General features: G+C 44.9%; 6 protein-coding genes across 6 annotated transcripts; 2 read left to right on the plus strand and 4 right to left on the minus strand.

The window, feature by feature from the left end:
* Nucleotides 1-396: 396 nt before the first annotated feature.
* On the minus strand, nucleotides 397-1,162 carry PHALS_14932 (RxLR-like protein). The gene has a single exon (XM_036407131.1). It carries the CDS (start codon nucleotides 813-815, stop codon nucleotides 630-632), a length of 186 nt encoding a protein of 61 aa, XP_036263387.1. The 5' UTR covers nucleotides 816-1,162; the 3' UTR covers nucleotides 397-629.
* A 454-nt stretch (nucleotides 1,163-1,616) lies between these two features.
* Nucleotides 1,617-4,515, plus strand: PHALS_03448 (alpha actinin; the record flags this gene model as incomplete). The annotated part of the gene is made up of 3 exons (XM_024717659.1): nucleotides 1,617-1,670; nucleotides 1,741-1,860; nucleotides 1,948-4,515. 3 exons carry the CDS (start codon nucleotides 1,617-1,619, stop codon nucleotides 4,513-4,515), a joined length of 2,742 nt encoding a protein of 913 aa, XP_024583136.1.
* A 121-nt stretch (nucleotides 4,516-4,636) lies between these two features.
* Nucleotides 4,637-6,772, minus strand: PHALS_03449 (Protein of unknown function DUF3508; the record flags this gene model as incomplete). Its single annotated transcript, XM_024717660.1, has 1 exon — nucleotides 4,637-6,772. The coding sequence occupies one exon, from the start codon at nucleotides 6,770-6,772 to the stop codon at nucleotides 4,637-4,639; it is 2,136 nt and encodes a 711-aa protein (XP_024583137.1).
* A 290-nt stretch (nucleotides 6,773-7,062) lies between these two features.
* PHALS_03450 (calcium-translocating p-type pmca-type) lies at nucleotides 7,063-10,014 on the plus strand (the record flags this gene model as incomplete). The annotated part of the gene is made up of 1 exon (XM_024717661.1): nucleotides 7,063-10,014. The coding sequence occupies one exon, from the start codon at nucleotides 7,063-7,065 to the stop codon at nucleotides 10,012-10,014; it is 2,952 nt and encodes a 983-aa protein (XP_024583138.1).
* Nucleotides 10,015-10,120: 106 nt separating this feature from the next.
* Nucleotides 10,121-12,361, minus strand: PHALS_03451 (Extracellular protein SEL-1 and related proteins; the record flags this gene model as incomplete). Its single annotated transcript, XM_024717662.1, has 1 exon — nucleotides 10,121-12,361. The coding sequence occupies one exon, from the start codon at nucleotides 12,359-12,361 to the stop codon at nucleotides 10,121-10,123; it is 2,241 nt and encodes a 746-aa protein (XP_024583139.1).
* Nucleotides 12,362-12,773: 412 nt separating this feature from the next.
* PHALS_03452 (uncharacterized protein) lies at nucleotides 12,774-14,333 on the minus strand (the record flags this gene model as incomplete). Its single annotated transcript, XM_024717663.1, has 1 exon — nucleotides 12,774-14,333. One exon carries the CDS (start codon nucleotides 14,331-14,333, stop codon nucleotides 12,774-12,776), a length of 1,560 nt encoding a protein of 519 aa, XP_024583140.1.
* Nucleotides 14,334-14,854: the final 521 nt, after the last annotated feature.

The following is a 14,854-nucleotide window of genomic DNA, read 5'->3' on the forward strand; positions in this document are numbered from 1 at the left end:
TTTAGCGTTTGAGGAAGCGTAATTTAGGTCACCGACCTTTCGTTCCTTACAAGAACCAATACGAGTGTGGTGGATCGCAATCCACTAACTCCAAGAGTAGTTACTACCTCAACCAAGGCTAATAAACTCTTCGGTTTAAATTCAAAATTGATTTTTATCTGCGGCTAAACCGCCTAATTTCGAATGTATAGATTTTACTCAATATATAGTAAAATTTATATACATGTACAACTCACATACCGTATTCTTGTTTGGGTGCAGTCACACAATGCACATCTCGTGTGACACCCCCCTGTTACCAGGGTACGTGTAACCCGTTACACTTTTGACGTCATTTCATCTGGGAATGCAGTGTAATGTTACGTACACCGTTAGTGAAACTTTATGATAATTTGTATAAAATATCCTTTTCTAAATATTTATCCAAATCGATTCAGCGTAGCACTTTGCATCGAACTAAAAGTCTCTTTGATGAGCTTAGCGAAAATCTTCGCAGTTTTGCCAACAACCCATGATCCCAGACATCGTTATTATCCAGCTACCGTAAAATATCGAATAAGTGAATAAGAAGGGTTCATTTCCATACAACTCGCGGGTAAGTCGTTTCAAACAGCTGCATGCTTGATCTGCTAGTGATAAATAGTCTCACGTGAAGCAGACGAAGCTGTGGTGCGCGTCGTAGTTAACGTGCTCGGTTGTTCGTATACACTAATACCAGCAACGATGTCACGAAGCAACGCAATGTTCAGGTGTAAGTTACCGCTTGTAATATGCCAAGAAACGGACAGTGTTGTTGTAAGTGCAAGTTGCCACATACACCCAGTGCAAGGACGGTAACATCACATTGCCATTTCGTTCGTTGATGTACTCGCTCGATAATACACTTGAAGTGTGTGGTCAAAAGTCCATTTCGAAATCTGCTATAACATATGGGCCATCATGTGTAAAGCGTCTCTCATATTCATCTCTCGTGCATAAAAGAACGAGTTACCGCATCAAAACTCGATAAGTACACACCAGCGCACTAATGTGAGCTTAATCCTGTTATGTACTTCAAATCTAGTTGCTCTTATTCTGCATTGTTTGACAAGAGAACAAAGCTTTTGTAGCTACCACTTCGTACATTCCTCAGTATAGTCTATGAAACTGAATCGTAATGGCGAACGATTGAGATCGCACTATCTGTCGTGCGTCGTTGTCGCGTAATCTTCTTTGAGGAACCGGTATCTCTCAGTATTTGTCGTTTTTATGCAATATACAATCGCGGGTTTGTTACCCATATAAAGGAAGTAGTGAATGTGAGTAAATGACAACACGATTGCAAACCCACAAAGCCCATCCAAAGGGCAATCTAGATCGTAGAACCGTAATTGAAGTATTACCGGTACGGTACGCCTGCTGGTCCGCCACGGAGATAAGCCAATCGAGAAATCGCAAGACAGACGCAGAACCGCCTCAGCTTAACGCATAAGCCGACTTATCCCGAGAAGTGATACTAGTGCAACTGTAGCTAGTCGCACTCTTTCAAACAGTGAAACAAAGCGAACTCAAGACACCGCACCGAATTTACGAGCAAGACCACCTCTTTTTCCTTTTTAAATTGCTTTTCTGACAACATGGCGGGGTATAATGAAGAGTGGGTTGATGTACAGAAGAATACCTTCACAAGAGTACGTATTATGATAAAGAGATGAGTGTAGCTCACAATTGATGTGAGGAACTAACAAATGTGATGTGTAGTGGGCTAATACGTACCTTTCGCGCAAGCGCATGACGATTGAGGACTTGTACGAGGACCTGAAGGATGGTATTCGCCTTATTTCCTTGCTTCAGATTATCTGTCGCGAAAAAGTGTGCCGCGTACGTCATAACTTGTGAATTTTGATGTAGAGATTACTTTTGGTATCCTAACCATCAGTTCCTGTTTTATCGTATGTCTGGTGACAGAAATTCAACAAGAAGCCACGTATGCGTATCCAAAAAATGGAGAATCTGAATTTTGCATTTGCTTTCATGCAAAAGAAGAACGTGAATGTAACAAACATTGGATCGTCCGATATCCTCGACGGCAATAATAAGTTAGTTCTGGGTCTCATGTGGACACTAATTAAAGCCTTCCAAGTAGCTGAAATCGATGTCGAAGGTGTCTCTGGTAAAGACGGATTGCTGCTCTGGGTCAATCGCTCCCTGGCGGACTACCCAACAATCGACGTCAAGAACTTTTCAGCTAGCTGGGCTGATGGCATGGCTTTTTGTGCTCTCATCCACCGCTATGCACCTACATTGATTGATTTCAACTCACTGAATCCTAAAGATGCTCAAACTAATGTGAAACTTGCGTTTGACATTGCTCGTGAGAAGCTGCGCATTCCCCAGCTTCTGGAGGTCGAGAACGTGGCTGGACAAATCAAGCCAGACGAGAAGAGTATTACGACGTACGTGTCACTGCTCTTTAAGGAGTTTGCATCAGGCGTGCAGAAAAAGAAGGCTGTGACGACAATTTCTAAGGCTCTGAACATTGCACAACGTCATCAAGATCTATCCATTGAGTTTAACAAGAACGCATCAGGTCTGCATGATTGGCTTCAACAACAGACAGAGCGTTTTCAGACACTAAGTCAGCCTCGCCATATTCCGGACATAAAGGAGGCACTAGTTCGTCATCTAGACTACAAGAAGAACGATAAGCCACCACGTGAGGCTCAGTTTGTGGCCGTGGAAGGATGTGCTGGACGATGGATTGCAAGCTGCAAGAACAATGGACGCGCTGTGCCGAATTTGGATCCGCCTATTGAGAAATTGCAAGCGCTCAAGGCTCAACTTGACGAACTTGAGACGGCTTTTGAGCTAAAGCTGCGTCAAAATCTAGAAAGTTACCAAAAGACGGATATTTTTTTGACGAAAGTTGTGAAAGATCTGGAAAAGGTCGAGCTGTGGGCCAAGGAAAAGGAGGCACTCTCTCTTTTTGCTGAGAATCTGCGCGTTACTTCTACAGCCGACGCAGAGGAAAAATTGGAGAGCGTTGCTTTTTTGCGGGATATTGAGCTTCCACGTTACAAGCAATTGTTGGCAACCGTCGTGAACGAAGCAGACGGACTTTCGGAGGAGCACAATGACACAAAAGCTACGCTGGAGCGTGTGGAGGCAATGAAGGGCTTTGTTGCTATGGCAGAAGAAACGGTGGAAGGGGTGAAGACCAAACTGGAAGAGTGTTTGCGCGTACAACAAAATATGGACGCCGTTGCTAAGGATGCCAAGACGCTAATGCGAAATCTCAAGTACGTCATTGAAGAGATGGACGAGGAGGTGGAGGCGGCCACGAAGCTGCAGGACGTGTCAACAGCAGGCGTCATCGCTGCTAAGCATCAATTTGACACTGTACTGGTTCCAAAGGTGCAAAATGCTGTTGTGAGCGAAAATGAAAAGCTGATTGAAAAGAAGCATATTTTAGCCGAAGGTGGTCGTGACAACGATGTTGCACTTATTGAAAAGACCAACGCACGTGTGCAGAAGTTGTTGGACTCGCTGGCTGAGAAACGTGGCTACTACGAAGAAGAACTCGCAAATGTGGAAAAGCGCGATGAAGTATGTCGCGAGTTTGCCAATTTGTCTGCTCGCATTAAAGAGCGTTGCACCCAGAGCACTCAGTCAATAAACGTTGTCGAGGGATCGCTGAAGGACCAGTTTAACTCTATGGTGCAGCTGCGCCACCGTTTGTTCCGCTCCAACACCATTCTGACGCTGGAAGACGAAACGGAGGGAAAACCCGAGGATCCCGAAATTACTGGTGTAGAGACACCAATTGCAGAGACTGTTGATCCTGAGAGTGAAGAAGGCGACAAGGCTGCTAAGCCGGAGTCCAGGGTGAAACAGATAGAAGAAGCTAAAGATCAGGCGGCGGGAATTATGCCGCCGCTCACCGAAGATATGGAGAAACTAGAGCGGATTCATGAGGAGCTGGAACGACTGCAAGTGCACACGAATCCGTTCACCACGGATACAATTCACGGTTTACGTGCGCAGTTCTCATCACTTGAGACGGCTGTTCGCGATAGAGTCAAGTCATTGGAAATGGAGCTAGCATTGAGTGAAGTCGGCAGTTTGACTGTCCAACAAGCGAAAGAAATTCAAGAGGTTTTTGATCACTTTGATCTGGACAACGACGGTGTTCTTGCTCGTGATGAATTTATCATGGCTTGCAAGGGTCTCGGTCTAAGTCTAAGCGAAGACGACTGCCACGACTATTTTGACAAAATTGATGCGGAGGACAACGATGAAATATCTTTTGATGGCTTTGCCATGTTCTGCACGGAGCAACTGCAGAGTGGATCGACGAAGGATGACGTATATGAGGCACTGGATATTCTCACTGGCGAAGAGCTTACTTTGGAACTGATTGAAGAGCGTTTTGACGCATCCCAGATCGAGTTTATTAAAAAGCACGCGCCAGAGCTTTTCGATGGTAGCCAAACTGTCGACACGGCGAAGTTTACGGAACTTATCTTCAGTTTGTAAGTAATTGGTCGAGGACAGGTGAAATCGTTGATGTTTTCTATTCTAACCATCGATTGTGAGCTCAAGCTCATTAACCTTAAAGAAAGTTTATGGCTTAATTTTTAGATTCTAAAAGCATTTTTTAAGATAAATCAATTGTACACGAGACGATTACCGCTGGTTCGTCAGAACGTTTGCTCTCTTCTCCGTCTTGTCCAAATTCAAGATTCGTTTTCATGTCACTTTCCACTTTCTTCGCTTCAGCACGCCTGGCGTCGTCAATAGTGTAAACGTGACCTCGGCGCAATCCTGTGAAATAAGTTACGACTTTCGGCACATTCGTACCTCGTTCTCTAGAGGTTTGACAGGCAATATTCGACGGTAAATAAACTTGCGTGTCGACGTCGCGACGGAAGCTGCTGAGTAAAGTCTGCGCGCCGACAGTTCGACAGTGTCGAAGATTAGCAATTTTCAAAGCTTTACGACGGAGATCCCACTCGTTCCAATCGTAATTGTAGTCTATATGCTTTTCAATAAAGTGTGTGGGCGTGCTCGTGCTTGCATCGACTTTCTGTGACGGTGGAGGAGCCAGTAATGGATGCACTCCTTGCGCTCCTTCAGCATAATAACGATGGCACATTTTCAGCAGCGAAGTCAACGTAATATTTGGAAAAGACTCTTGTAGTCTTAGCAGATAGATAAGAGCTGGTTGACGTGCTGCGCGATGTAAAATACCTTGAACGTAGCGATGAGGCTGAAGCATGAACTCACCTAGTGCGCGTTCATTGACGAAAACGTGGTAGGCATTACGGTACTGAACAACACCTAATGAAGGATCTCCTGGTAGCAACAAACCTCCACGTTCCACTACTGTCCATGGACAGAATCCCTGATACTCGAGCGGTAATTGCATAAATTCAGGCGTCGTCTCAACTGGCATTCGAACAGCAAAATCAGAGCCTTTCAAATCCCAATTAACTTCATCTTCGACCAAATCTCCATCTTTACGTCCAAATCTATCAGTCGTCTCCAATTGACCTTCTGTCGGAAAAGTTTCAATATGCGAAAAGAGATCTTCTGTCGGAATTGACGATTCACGTCGAGCTTGTCGTGCAATGGATGAGTCAACTGATAGAGTTTGAGTAAAGTTCGATTTGAAGCACAATAATGATCTTAATGCTTGAGCACGGGCCTGTAGCAAATCGTGCTCCTGAAGCAACTCAGTCCAGGAACGAGAAACAGCTTCAAAGAGTGGATAAACATGCGATTTTGGTAGGGAAGTCCGCGCTCCCACAAGATTTTGCAGTGCACTCATGTCAGTCTGATACATCTTTAATCGCGAACTAATTTTTTCATGAGATACAGCGATATCCTCATCGAGACTTTGCAGATACGAAAGAAATTGTCGTCGATTGCTCAATTCGTCTTGCCATCGGGTAACTTCGTCGTGACTTGGTAAAGATCCGGATGATTCCACTTCACCATTTGCTCCGAGTCGGTGATGTACGTGCAATAGCACTTCTGTATATTGTGTACACATCTCATTTGCTTCCTGCACTTCGTCTCGAACAAGGTTTACCAATGTAGCAACATTTTCTTGGATCTCTAGAGCACTAGATGTGATACCGACACCTCCTTTACCTAACTCCTTGTTAAAAAGGCGAATACCTTCAACAATGCGCCGAAGTTCATCCAACTGAAGCAGTTTGTCATCCGTGGACATGGTCGCAAAAGACTTGAGTCCAATGCGTGGAAAGACGCTCTCAAGAGCTCCCGCGACTTCTTTCTCTAAAGCTCGAAGTTCGCCTTGTTGCTGATTCTTGTCCGCAACGCTCTTAACATTGTCTCGGGTATATTTGCTTGCATCCAGCATCAGAAGCGTAAAAATGTGCTTGTATAACGTTGATAAAGTCTCGAAGTCAGTGGCAGTATCTGGTACAAGTGTAGCAATTGTGCGCTGCAGCTTGGATACCGATTGCTCCTGACGTTCTTTACGTATGTGCAATTCCTCTTCAAGATTTGCATAGATCAAATCAAATTCGAGTTGCATCTTGACCGTCTCCATGGCTGGATCATCTTTAAGTAATAAAGCCTTTACGCATTGCTCAATTAAATACAGCTCGTCTTCATGAGTCATTTGTCGCTCCAGTACAATATTGCGTCGACTACGATGAATCATCAGACGCACTGTAAATGCAGCAAGTGTCTCTGACACATCAACGCCTCGATACCGACATCTTGCCACAATGTCTGCAACCACACGCTGTGCGTTCTCCATGCCCAAAGTGCGATTGAGACGTGCAGAGTCGTTAATGAGTTACATTTAATTCGGCAAGTAGTTTAGTGCGTACCGGTATCTCACTGAATTATATAGCTCGACATAAGTTTGTTAGTAACTGATACGTGGGCCGTCGAACCGTCACCCTTCGTGTCAGTAGCGGCTTTTTCTCACTACGTCGACCGACCGTTTTACGAGTGCCTTGACTTTCCATATATCTTCCCCTTAGATTCGCCTCATCTCGCTCACAAGCGGCATCGTGAAACCTTAATTTTGTGTCACCTTCTATTATGTCGACAGTTTCCCATGACACGGAGATCGCAGTAACGCCGTTGCTGTCGCTAAACAACGGCCACAACCTTTTGTTATCACTCATAAGTATGGAAGGTGGTGTACTAAGCCAAGCATCGTCTCGCTCGCATGAAGAAGTGACTCGTGAACTTCGTGTAGACGTCAATTACGGGCTAAATGAGTTGAAGGTTCACGAACGACAGCACGAGTGTGGACTAAACGAGCTGGCAGGCGATGAAGACGAATCGGTCATCATTAAATTTATTAATCAATTCAAAGATCCACTAATTATGCTTCTCATGGGCTCTGGCGTCGTGAGTGTTGCGATGGGACACACGGATGACGCCATTTCTATTGCAGTAGCCATCACTATTGTCGTGACTGTAGCTTTTGTACAAGAATATCGCTCCGAAAAGACACTAGAAGCTCTTAAAGAACTGGTGCCACCACGATGTCGAGCTCTACGTGATGGATCAATAGTGGAATTGTTTGCAAAAGAGTTGGTGCCGGGAGATATTGTGGTAGTAGATGTCGGCGATCGTGTACCAGCAGATGCGCGACTTTTTGAAGCGGTGGACCTCGAAGTGGATGAATCAAACTTAACGGGTGAAAATGCACCTGTGGTCAAGGTGATCAATTCGATTGCAGATAGTCATCTCCATCCGTTAGCCGAGCGCAAAAATCTCATATTTATGGGTACACTCGTTCGTGCTGGTCGTGGACGCGCCGTCGTAATTGGTACTGGATCCCGTACTGAATTTGGTAAAGTCTTTGATGTGGTACATAACGTGGAAGAGCGTAAGACGCCTTTGCAGCACAGCATGGATACGCTTGGAAAACACTTGAGCATGTTTTCTCTTTCTGTCATTGCAGTGATTGTGCTGATTGGTGTAATACAAAACAAAGGTATGCTTACCATGCTCCAGATTGGTGTGTCGCTAGCCGTCGCTGCAATTCCAGAGGGTTTACCAATCTGTGTGACAGTCACACTAGCATTTGGAGTCATGAAAATGGCCAAGCGCCAGGCTATTGTGAAGAAGCTGCCAGCTGTCGAAGCACTTGGATGCATTAATGTTATTTGTGTGGACAAGACAGGTACACTTACGACCAACAAGATGGAAGTGCAAGAGATTTTCGCCCCATTCGAAAGTGTGACGGCTATAGTTGAAGGAATCGGCGAGCGGACGCAAGAATCTTTGCAGATAGCTGATTCTGAATTGAAAAAATCAAACGCTCAGTCAACCGTTACGATGCGTGGTGAACCAGTGACTGAAGCTTCCCATCCTCATGTTTATCATTGTTTGCTATCTGGTGCGCTTTGTAATAATGCATGTATCAAGGATCGCGAGGTGTTGGGCCAAGCTACAGAAGGTGCGGTACTATTGTGTGCGCAGAAAGTGGGAATAACCACCGCAGTAACACAAAAATATCGACGCGTGAGTGAAGTACCTTTCAGCTCGGAAAAAAAGTGGATGGCAGTATGTTGCGAGTCTCCGACGGATGGTGCTGCTCGATGGCATATTAAGGGCATGACTGAGGCCATTCTGTCGCGCTGTGACAAGATCGAAGACAATTGTGGGCGTGAAAAAGACATGACACCAGGAGATCGAGAGCGCATCTTTGTAACATCACAGCAAATGGCTTCACGTGGGCTGCGAGTCTTGGCTTTGGCGTTTGGCGATCACTCGGATCGAGGAATGGTTTTTGCTGGTCTTATTGGGATCTTGGACCCGCCTCGTGCCGAGGTGGAAAAGGCGGTTCAAGAATTGGCTCATAGCGGTGTGAAGACCATTATGTTGACGGGCGACTCCAAGGAAACGGCCATTGCTATTGCAAAAAAAGTTGGAATCATCTCAAACAATGAATTTAGAAGTGCGGAAAGTGATAAAGACGGAAATAAGGCGATTAACGAGCTTGTCATTTCGGGACAGGAACTGGAGATTATGGACATGTTGGAATTGGAGCAACGGATCTTAAAAACGTGCGTCTTTTATCGTACGTCTCCGCATCACAAACTCAAGATTGTGCGCGCTCTACAAGAGGTGGGATTGATGGTGGCGATGACTGGAGATGGCGTGAACGATGCGCCTGCACTCAAAGCAGCAGACATTGGTATCGCAATGGGTACGACCGGCACGGATGTTTCTAAAGAAGCTGCTGATATGATTCTTCTGGATGATAACTTTAGCACAATTCTGTGTGCTATGGAAGAAGGCAAGTCGATTTACCACAATATTAAACACTTTTTGCGCTTTCAGCTGAGTACGAGTATCTCAGCGCTCTGTCTGATTGCGTTTTCGACGCTGTTTAATCTTCCGTCGCCATTGAATGCTATGCAAATTTTGTGGATCAACATAATCATGGATGGACCACCAGCACAGAGCCTTGGGGTCGAGCCTGTTGACCACGATGTAATGAGGGAAGGTCCTCGTCCTAAAGACGCAAGTATTATCACAAGCACGATGGTTCGTCGTGTGCTCACGTCGGCGTGCTTTATCGTGTGGGGTACACTATACGTCTTTTATGTCGAGCTAAGTGCAGATGGCACAATAAGCAAGCGCGATCGAACCATGAGCTTCACGACCTTCGTCATGTTTGACATGTTTAATGCACTTTCATGTCGATCAGATGACAAGTCAATTTTTGAAATTGGGATCTTTTCCAACACGATTTTCGTGTACGCGGTCGGCGCGTCGCTATTGGGGCAGTTTCTTGTGATCTACTTTCCGCCACTTCAAGCCACGTTTCAGACTGAAGCATTATCAATTAATGATTTAGTCTACGTCTGTTGCATCGCGTCAAGCGTTTTGATCTGTGATGAGATTCGCAAGTGGTGGCAAGTACGCAAAGTACGTGGAGCTATGCGCTCTGCGTCTATCGCCGCTGGATTCAAGCCGAAGAAGCGAAAACTCTCGTGGGAGAGCGACTTGAAACGTTGCGATACCGTCTAGATTGGAGTAGATACTTATGCGATTTTATAAACTTGTTAACCAAAAACGAGATCTAATAGACAGACATACCGTTCTAGCCACTACGCTAGAGAATTATTGGTCCTGTTCAAATCCAGCCGACGAGTGTTTTGATACTCTGTAGAAAACCAAGTCCTAAAAGCACGAGAGCACACGGCACGTTTGCAGGAAAGTTTGCATTGCTGCAATGGACAAAGTGGCTTCTCGCTGCTGTCATGTTTTGCGGAATTCCATCGCCTGTCAACAGCATTAATCCGCAGTTGTGACCAGCTTGTGCGTCGCCTAATTCTGCGGCAAGCTGGTACCGCTTGAATGCTTCAGTACGGTTGCTAGGACAAACGCCGTCCCACGGCTCATGGTAACATATACCCGTTTTTCGAATCGCTTCCGAGTCGTTCAACGCTGCTGCCTGCGAGTATAGAGTAAATGCTTCATGTAATAACGGATTACTTGTGCTTCTCGCCGAAAGGGCAAGCCAGCGCCACTTAAAGATGCTGTCTCCATGGTGCTCCAACAAATAAGCAGCATTGCATTGTGCGTCTACATCCCCTAATTCGGCAATGAGTCGGTACTGCAGGTACGCACGAAGGTAGTCTTCTTTCTTATAGCATTCGTACGCTTTATCGTGCGAAAAAGGAAAGTTTGAATTGATGTCGTGATGCAAAGCAACCGAGCGGAAAAGAGGTAAAGCTTTGGCACACGAACGTGGTGTGCCATACCCATGGTAGTGCATGCCAGCCAAGTCATGGAGTGGTTGACTTGCCTTGCCACCCGTCGCGTTGACAGCTGCTTTGTAATGATATAAGGCCTTGTTGTGATCGATTGGCACACCTTCTTGACCGTGTAAATAGATTGATCCTAGAAATGAGTGTGCTAGCGCATAGCCTTGACTCAAAGCTTCATTGAAAAAGCTAAGAGCAAGGGAGACATTCTGTGGTACGCCATATCCGCGGAAGTAGAGTTCACCAAGGCCGAAAAAAGCGAATGAATTATTCTTTTTAGCAGCGCGATTAAGATACATGATTGCTTGTGCATAGTCCTGCACGACCCCCATACCCTTGGCAAGAACCATGCCATAGTTGGCTTGAGCCGCCGAGCTACCAGCTTCTGCAGCTCGACGGTAGTATTGCGCAGCAAGTCTCTGATCCGGTGCAATATGAGCTGCCGGATCGCCAGAGAAGTAGAGGTCACCAAGATACAGCATCGCCCGTAAATATTCTTTATCCATCGGATCGTTAGCAATTGTGAGATAGTGTTCGATCAAAGCGAGAGGTTGGCTTTCGTAATCCAAGCCACCCAATCCGATCACATCCCAAGCGCTACTACGCGATCGGCCCGATAAGCGCACGATATCAGGAAATCGCTCATTTCCTTCAGCAGCAATAACATATACATTATGGTCTGCACACTTGCGATAAAGAGTCGCGGCTGCTTCGCACACTGCGTCTGAATCTGCAAGAATTTTCAGATCGGTGGATTGTGCTGGAATTTCACCAGACAACGTGCCATACGCCACAGTCAGCATTGCCATCGAGTCATTAAAAGAAGCTAACGATTGGAGCGCCTCAATTCCTTCGAGTCTCCGTTCTTCTCGTGAAAGTGGGGGCAAATTCGGATCGTCCAACTCGTCTGGATCGGGCACACCAATGAGATCAAGCATGGCAATGACTTCACGTGCCACTTGTGCTCCATAATCCGCGGCAATTTTAAGGTTAAAGATCGCGTCAATAAACACTTGATCTTCTTTTGTCATGCTATTAGGCCTGAATAATTGTCTCAACGACATGTGTGTGACTGCAAACGCCCAATCATTCCCCTTCCGCTGATCTGGAGGATCTTCGTATGTCTGAGATATTCTCACTAGCTCGTCCATTAACTCGGACGTATATCCTTCATTAGCGATGCGAGCTTCCAGTGCAAGAAAAGACTTTGATGGGGTCAGAAACATCGAATCGGTCGCCTTTTCGACGACATCAACGTCGTTTTCAGCTTCGATCGCCTCAGCTTGTTTTGCTTGTGGCAGCTGTGGTGAAGATATGACATCAAGGCCTACAGTTTTCTCATAAGGCACAACGATCCACTTGCCGTTCTCGTCCCTCCGAATTTGTGCCTTGGCACTAAGAGGCGAAGGCGATTTTGAATCTTTGGTAATGGCAGATCCATCGGGCTGTACTTCCCACGACGCAACTTTCTGGGCAGACGCTGTGTAAACATCGTTTGGACTGTGCGATGTAGATTTTTCTGTGCCGACATCCTCCTCACTAAATGAAGTAGAAGCGAATGCGATAGCCGAAAGCAGCGCGATAGAACAGCCGTACAAACGAACCATGGATTTGTCTTTTTGGTGGGAGTTAGCGAAGTATCTGCTGTTGTATTTTGTGGTTTAAACATAATGGATTTCAGATTTATAAATGGTGGACAAAAAAGCAACAAAGCCCCTAAAAAACACTCGTGTTTTTGTCTCAATGTGGGTCGGTGCATAAAGAAACAACGTTTCCTGCTTCAGTATCTAAGTTGCATGGCATTTTGTCAGACATGGAAGGAATAGAGGCCATCAGATCAGCACCTTTATATTTAGTTAGCTCATTTAAACAATTTATGGAGCGGTATTTAGGACGCAGGGCAAATTGATTTTGATGACTGGCGTAAAGGTGTGTATTCTGTCAAAATATAGTTAATTCAAACAGTTAAAATGCATTCAGTTGATAACAAAACGTGTGCTTAGATACTATGCAGAGGATCTATCTCGGATCATTATACGGCCTGCTCCTTAGATTCTCCTCTTCAATAAACATTTCGTATTTCTTGACTATTAAATTCTTCGTGGTCTCTTCGTTACCAACCTGTATGTCTTTTTTTAAATAGGTGAGAAGTTCACGCGGCTGGATATTTTCGAAACTCCATAAATCAAAAATCAAGTCTAGAAGAATTGTGGCGGCAGATCCTAACCGAACCGGATCATACTTTTCAATCAATTCTGAATTCGCCGTATCACGCTCTTCAAGTGCTCTGCCGGCCAAGTAGGCAAGGTCCCACAAATTTTCTGCCCTCACTAAGGGAGGGTCAGGTTTCAAGAAAATGATAAAGCGACTCAAAATCTCCAGTTTTATGATGGTGATGATGAGATTGTCTTCTATGCCAATTTTTAACCATGAAATCACATCTTCTAAATGATGGGGTCCTTTCGTCAACCAGTATTCATACATCTCATGCTGCACCGTTGTTGCAAATTCTTTCATGGACGGCTTAAGCTTCATAAGTGCAAGTGCCACCATCAATTCATCCTCTTTATACCTCATTACATATGTCTGAACGGCAAGGAGTCGGCGGTCTGGATACCGAAGAGCATAATATCTATGAACAATCTCCAGATTTCCGCTCATTAATGCTTTGAAAACGTCGTTGCTTATGTCAATTTGATCCCACAAAAGAGAATCAGATGCGTGAAGCCAATCGCGAAAGAAAGCGGCTTCTAAACTATCGACAATACTAGCATTTTCTAATGAAAGTCTTGCGTTACTAAGTTGCTGCATCAACTTTCCTTCTCCACCAAATTTTCTTATCAAACTCGTGACCAGTTTGTCATCGACGTATTCAGGTGGCAACGCTGCATTCTTATACTCCTCGCGGCCACGCAATATGATGTACTCTCTCAGTTCGTTCAAGTTTCCATTTTGTATGTCTGCAGAAAGATCGTCACCAAACTGCAGCAGATCGATAACTTTGTCAATAGACAAATTATCTTTTAGCCAGTTCTGACGTCGTACATCTTGTATATGGTGCTTTATCATGTGCTGGCTGTAATCTTCGCTCCATGCCAATTCAGGAAGTCTTTTCAGCACGAGGTCGTACCCGTACTTTTCAGAAAGTTGCGCGATCAGCGAGCGTAGATTTCTAATCTTTTCTTTACGATTGTGCTTCAAGCGAACGTTAATCAAAGCCTCCATCTCAGGACTTTTCAGAGCATTCTCGAAATCGTCGAACTGAAGCAACTTCTCCAGATATTGATCATAGATTTCGGAGATAGGTTTCTTTATCCTATACTTAACCGCATCATAAATCGCAGTCAATCTTGAGGAACTACCAACTCGCCACTTAAACTGCTTGATTTTAGCACTTATATTTTCGACGTTATTGGTCCTTGACTCATTTAAGCTCGACATATTCGGTGCAATTTCACTTGCATTATTAGCAGCACCGGAGTCGGCAGGTATAGCAACCACCAACTGCGTCCCGAGATAGCAATTGGAGGCGCTTATGGAGAAAACAAGGAGGAAGAATCGTCTGGCGATTTGCTTCATTGGATCTTAAATGATTATTTAAAAAAGATTTCGATAATAATTGCAAGAGAGTATATTTTTGGTTTGTGATACGGTTTACTCTTGATCTTTCAGACTAGTGCTTTATGAGAAAACTTATCCCAAACATTTGTAACCAGCCGTAAACTTGACCTACATATACGGATATATCGAACCTCGGCACGCTATTTGTTTAAAAATGATTTTTTTAAGAAGTGCAAGATGTTGCTAGTCCGGATTGAGCTGACTATGCGCTGTAAACGCGCGAGGAACCCGATTTTATTTGTGAGAAATGCCCGTTCGACCTTTTTTTGAAGTCTAAAACAGTTGGTGCTGTATGTGAGTTAGCAAAGTCGATTGCCCTGCCACACTATAGCACAAAACTCCAAGCTTCTTGACAACGTGATGTCTACAGTGACTATTAAAAGCCAATGGTTAAGGTAACACCAGCAGTAATATCTGACCGCACGTACATATCAGAAATTTGGTAGACACAATCAGTTTTTGACTGACCGATGAGCACT

This window comes from Plasmopara halstedii, assembly GCF_900000015.1.
Source record: "Plasmopara halstedii genome assembly, contig: Scaffold_2364, whole genome shotgun sequence".
Classification (NCBI taxonomy): domain Eukaryota; phylum Oomycota; class Peronosporomycetes; order Peronosporales; family Peronosporaceae; genus Plasmopara; species Plasmopara halstedii.

Bases quoted from the DNA above. Each gene is read 5' to 3' on its own strand.
- PHALS_14932 (XM_036407131.1), bottom strand. From the start codon at position 815: ATGTGGCAACTTGCACTTACAACAACACTGTCCGTTTCTTGGCATATT.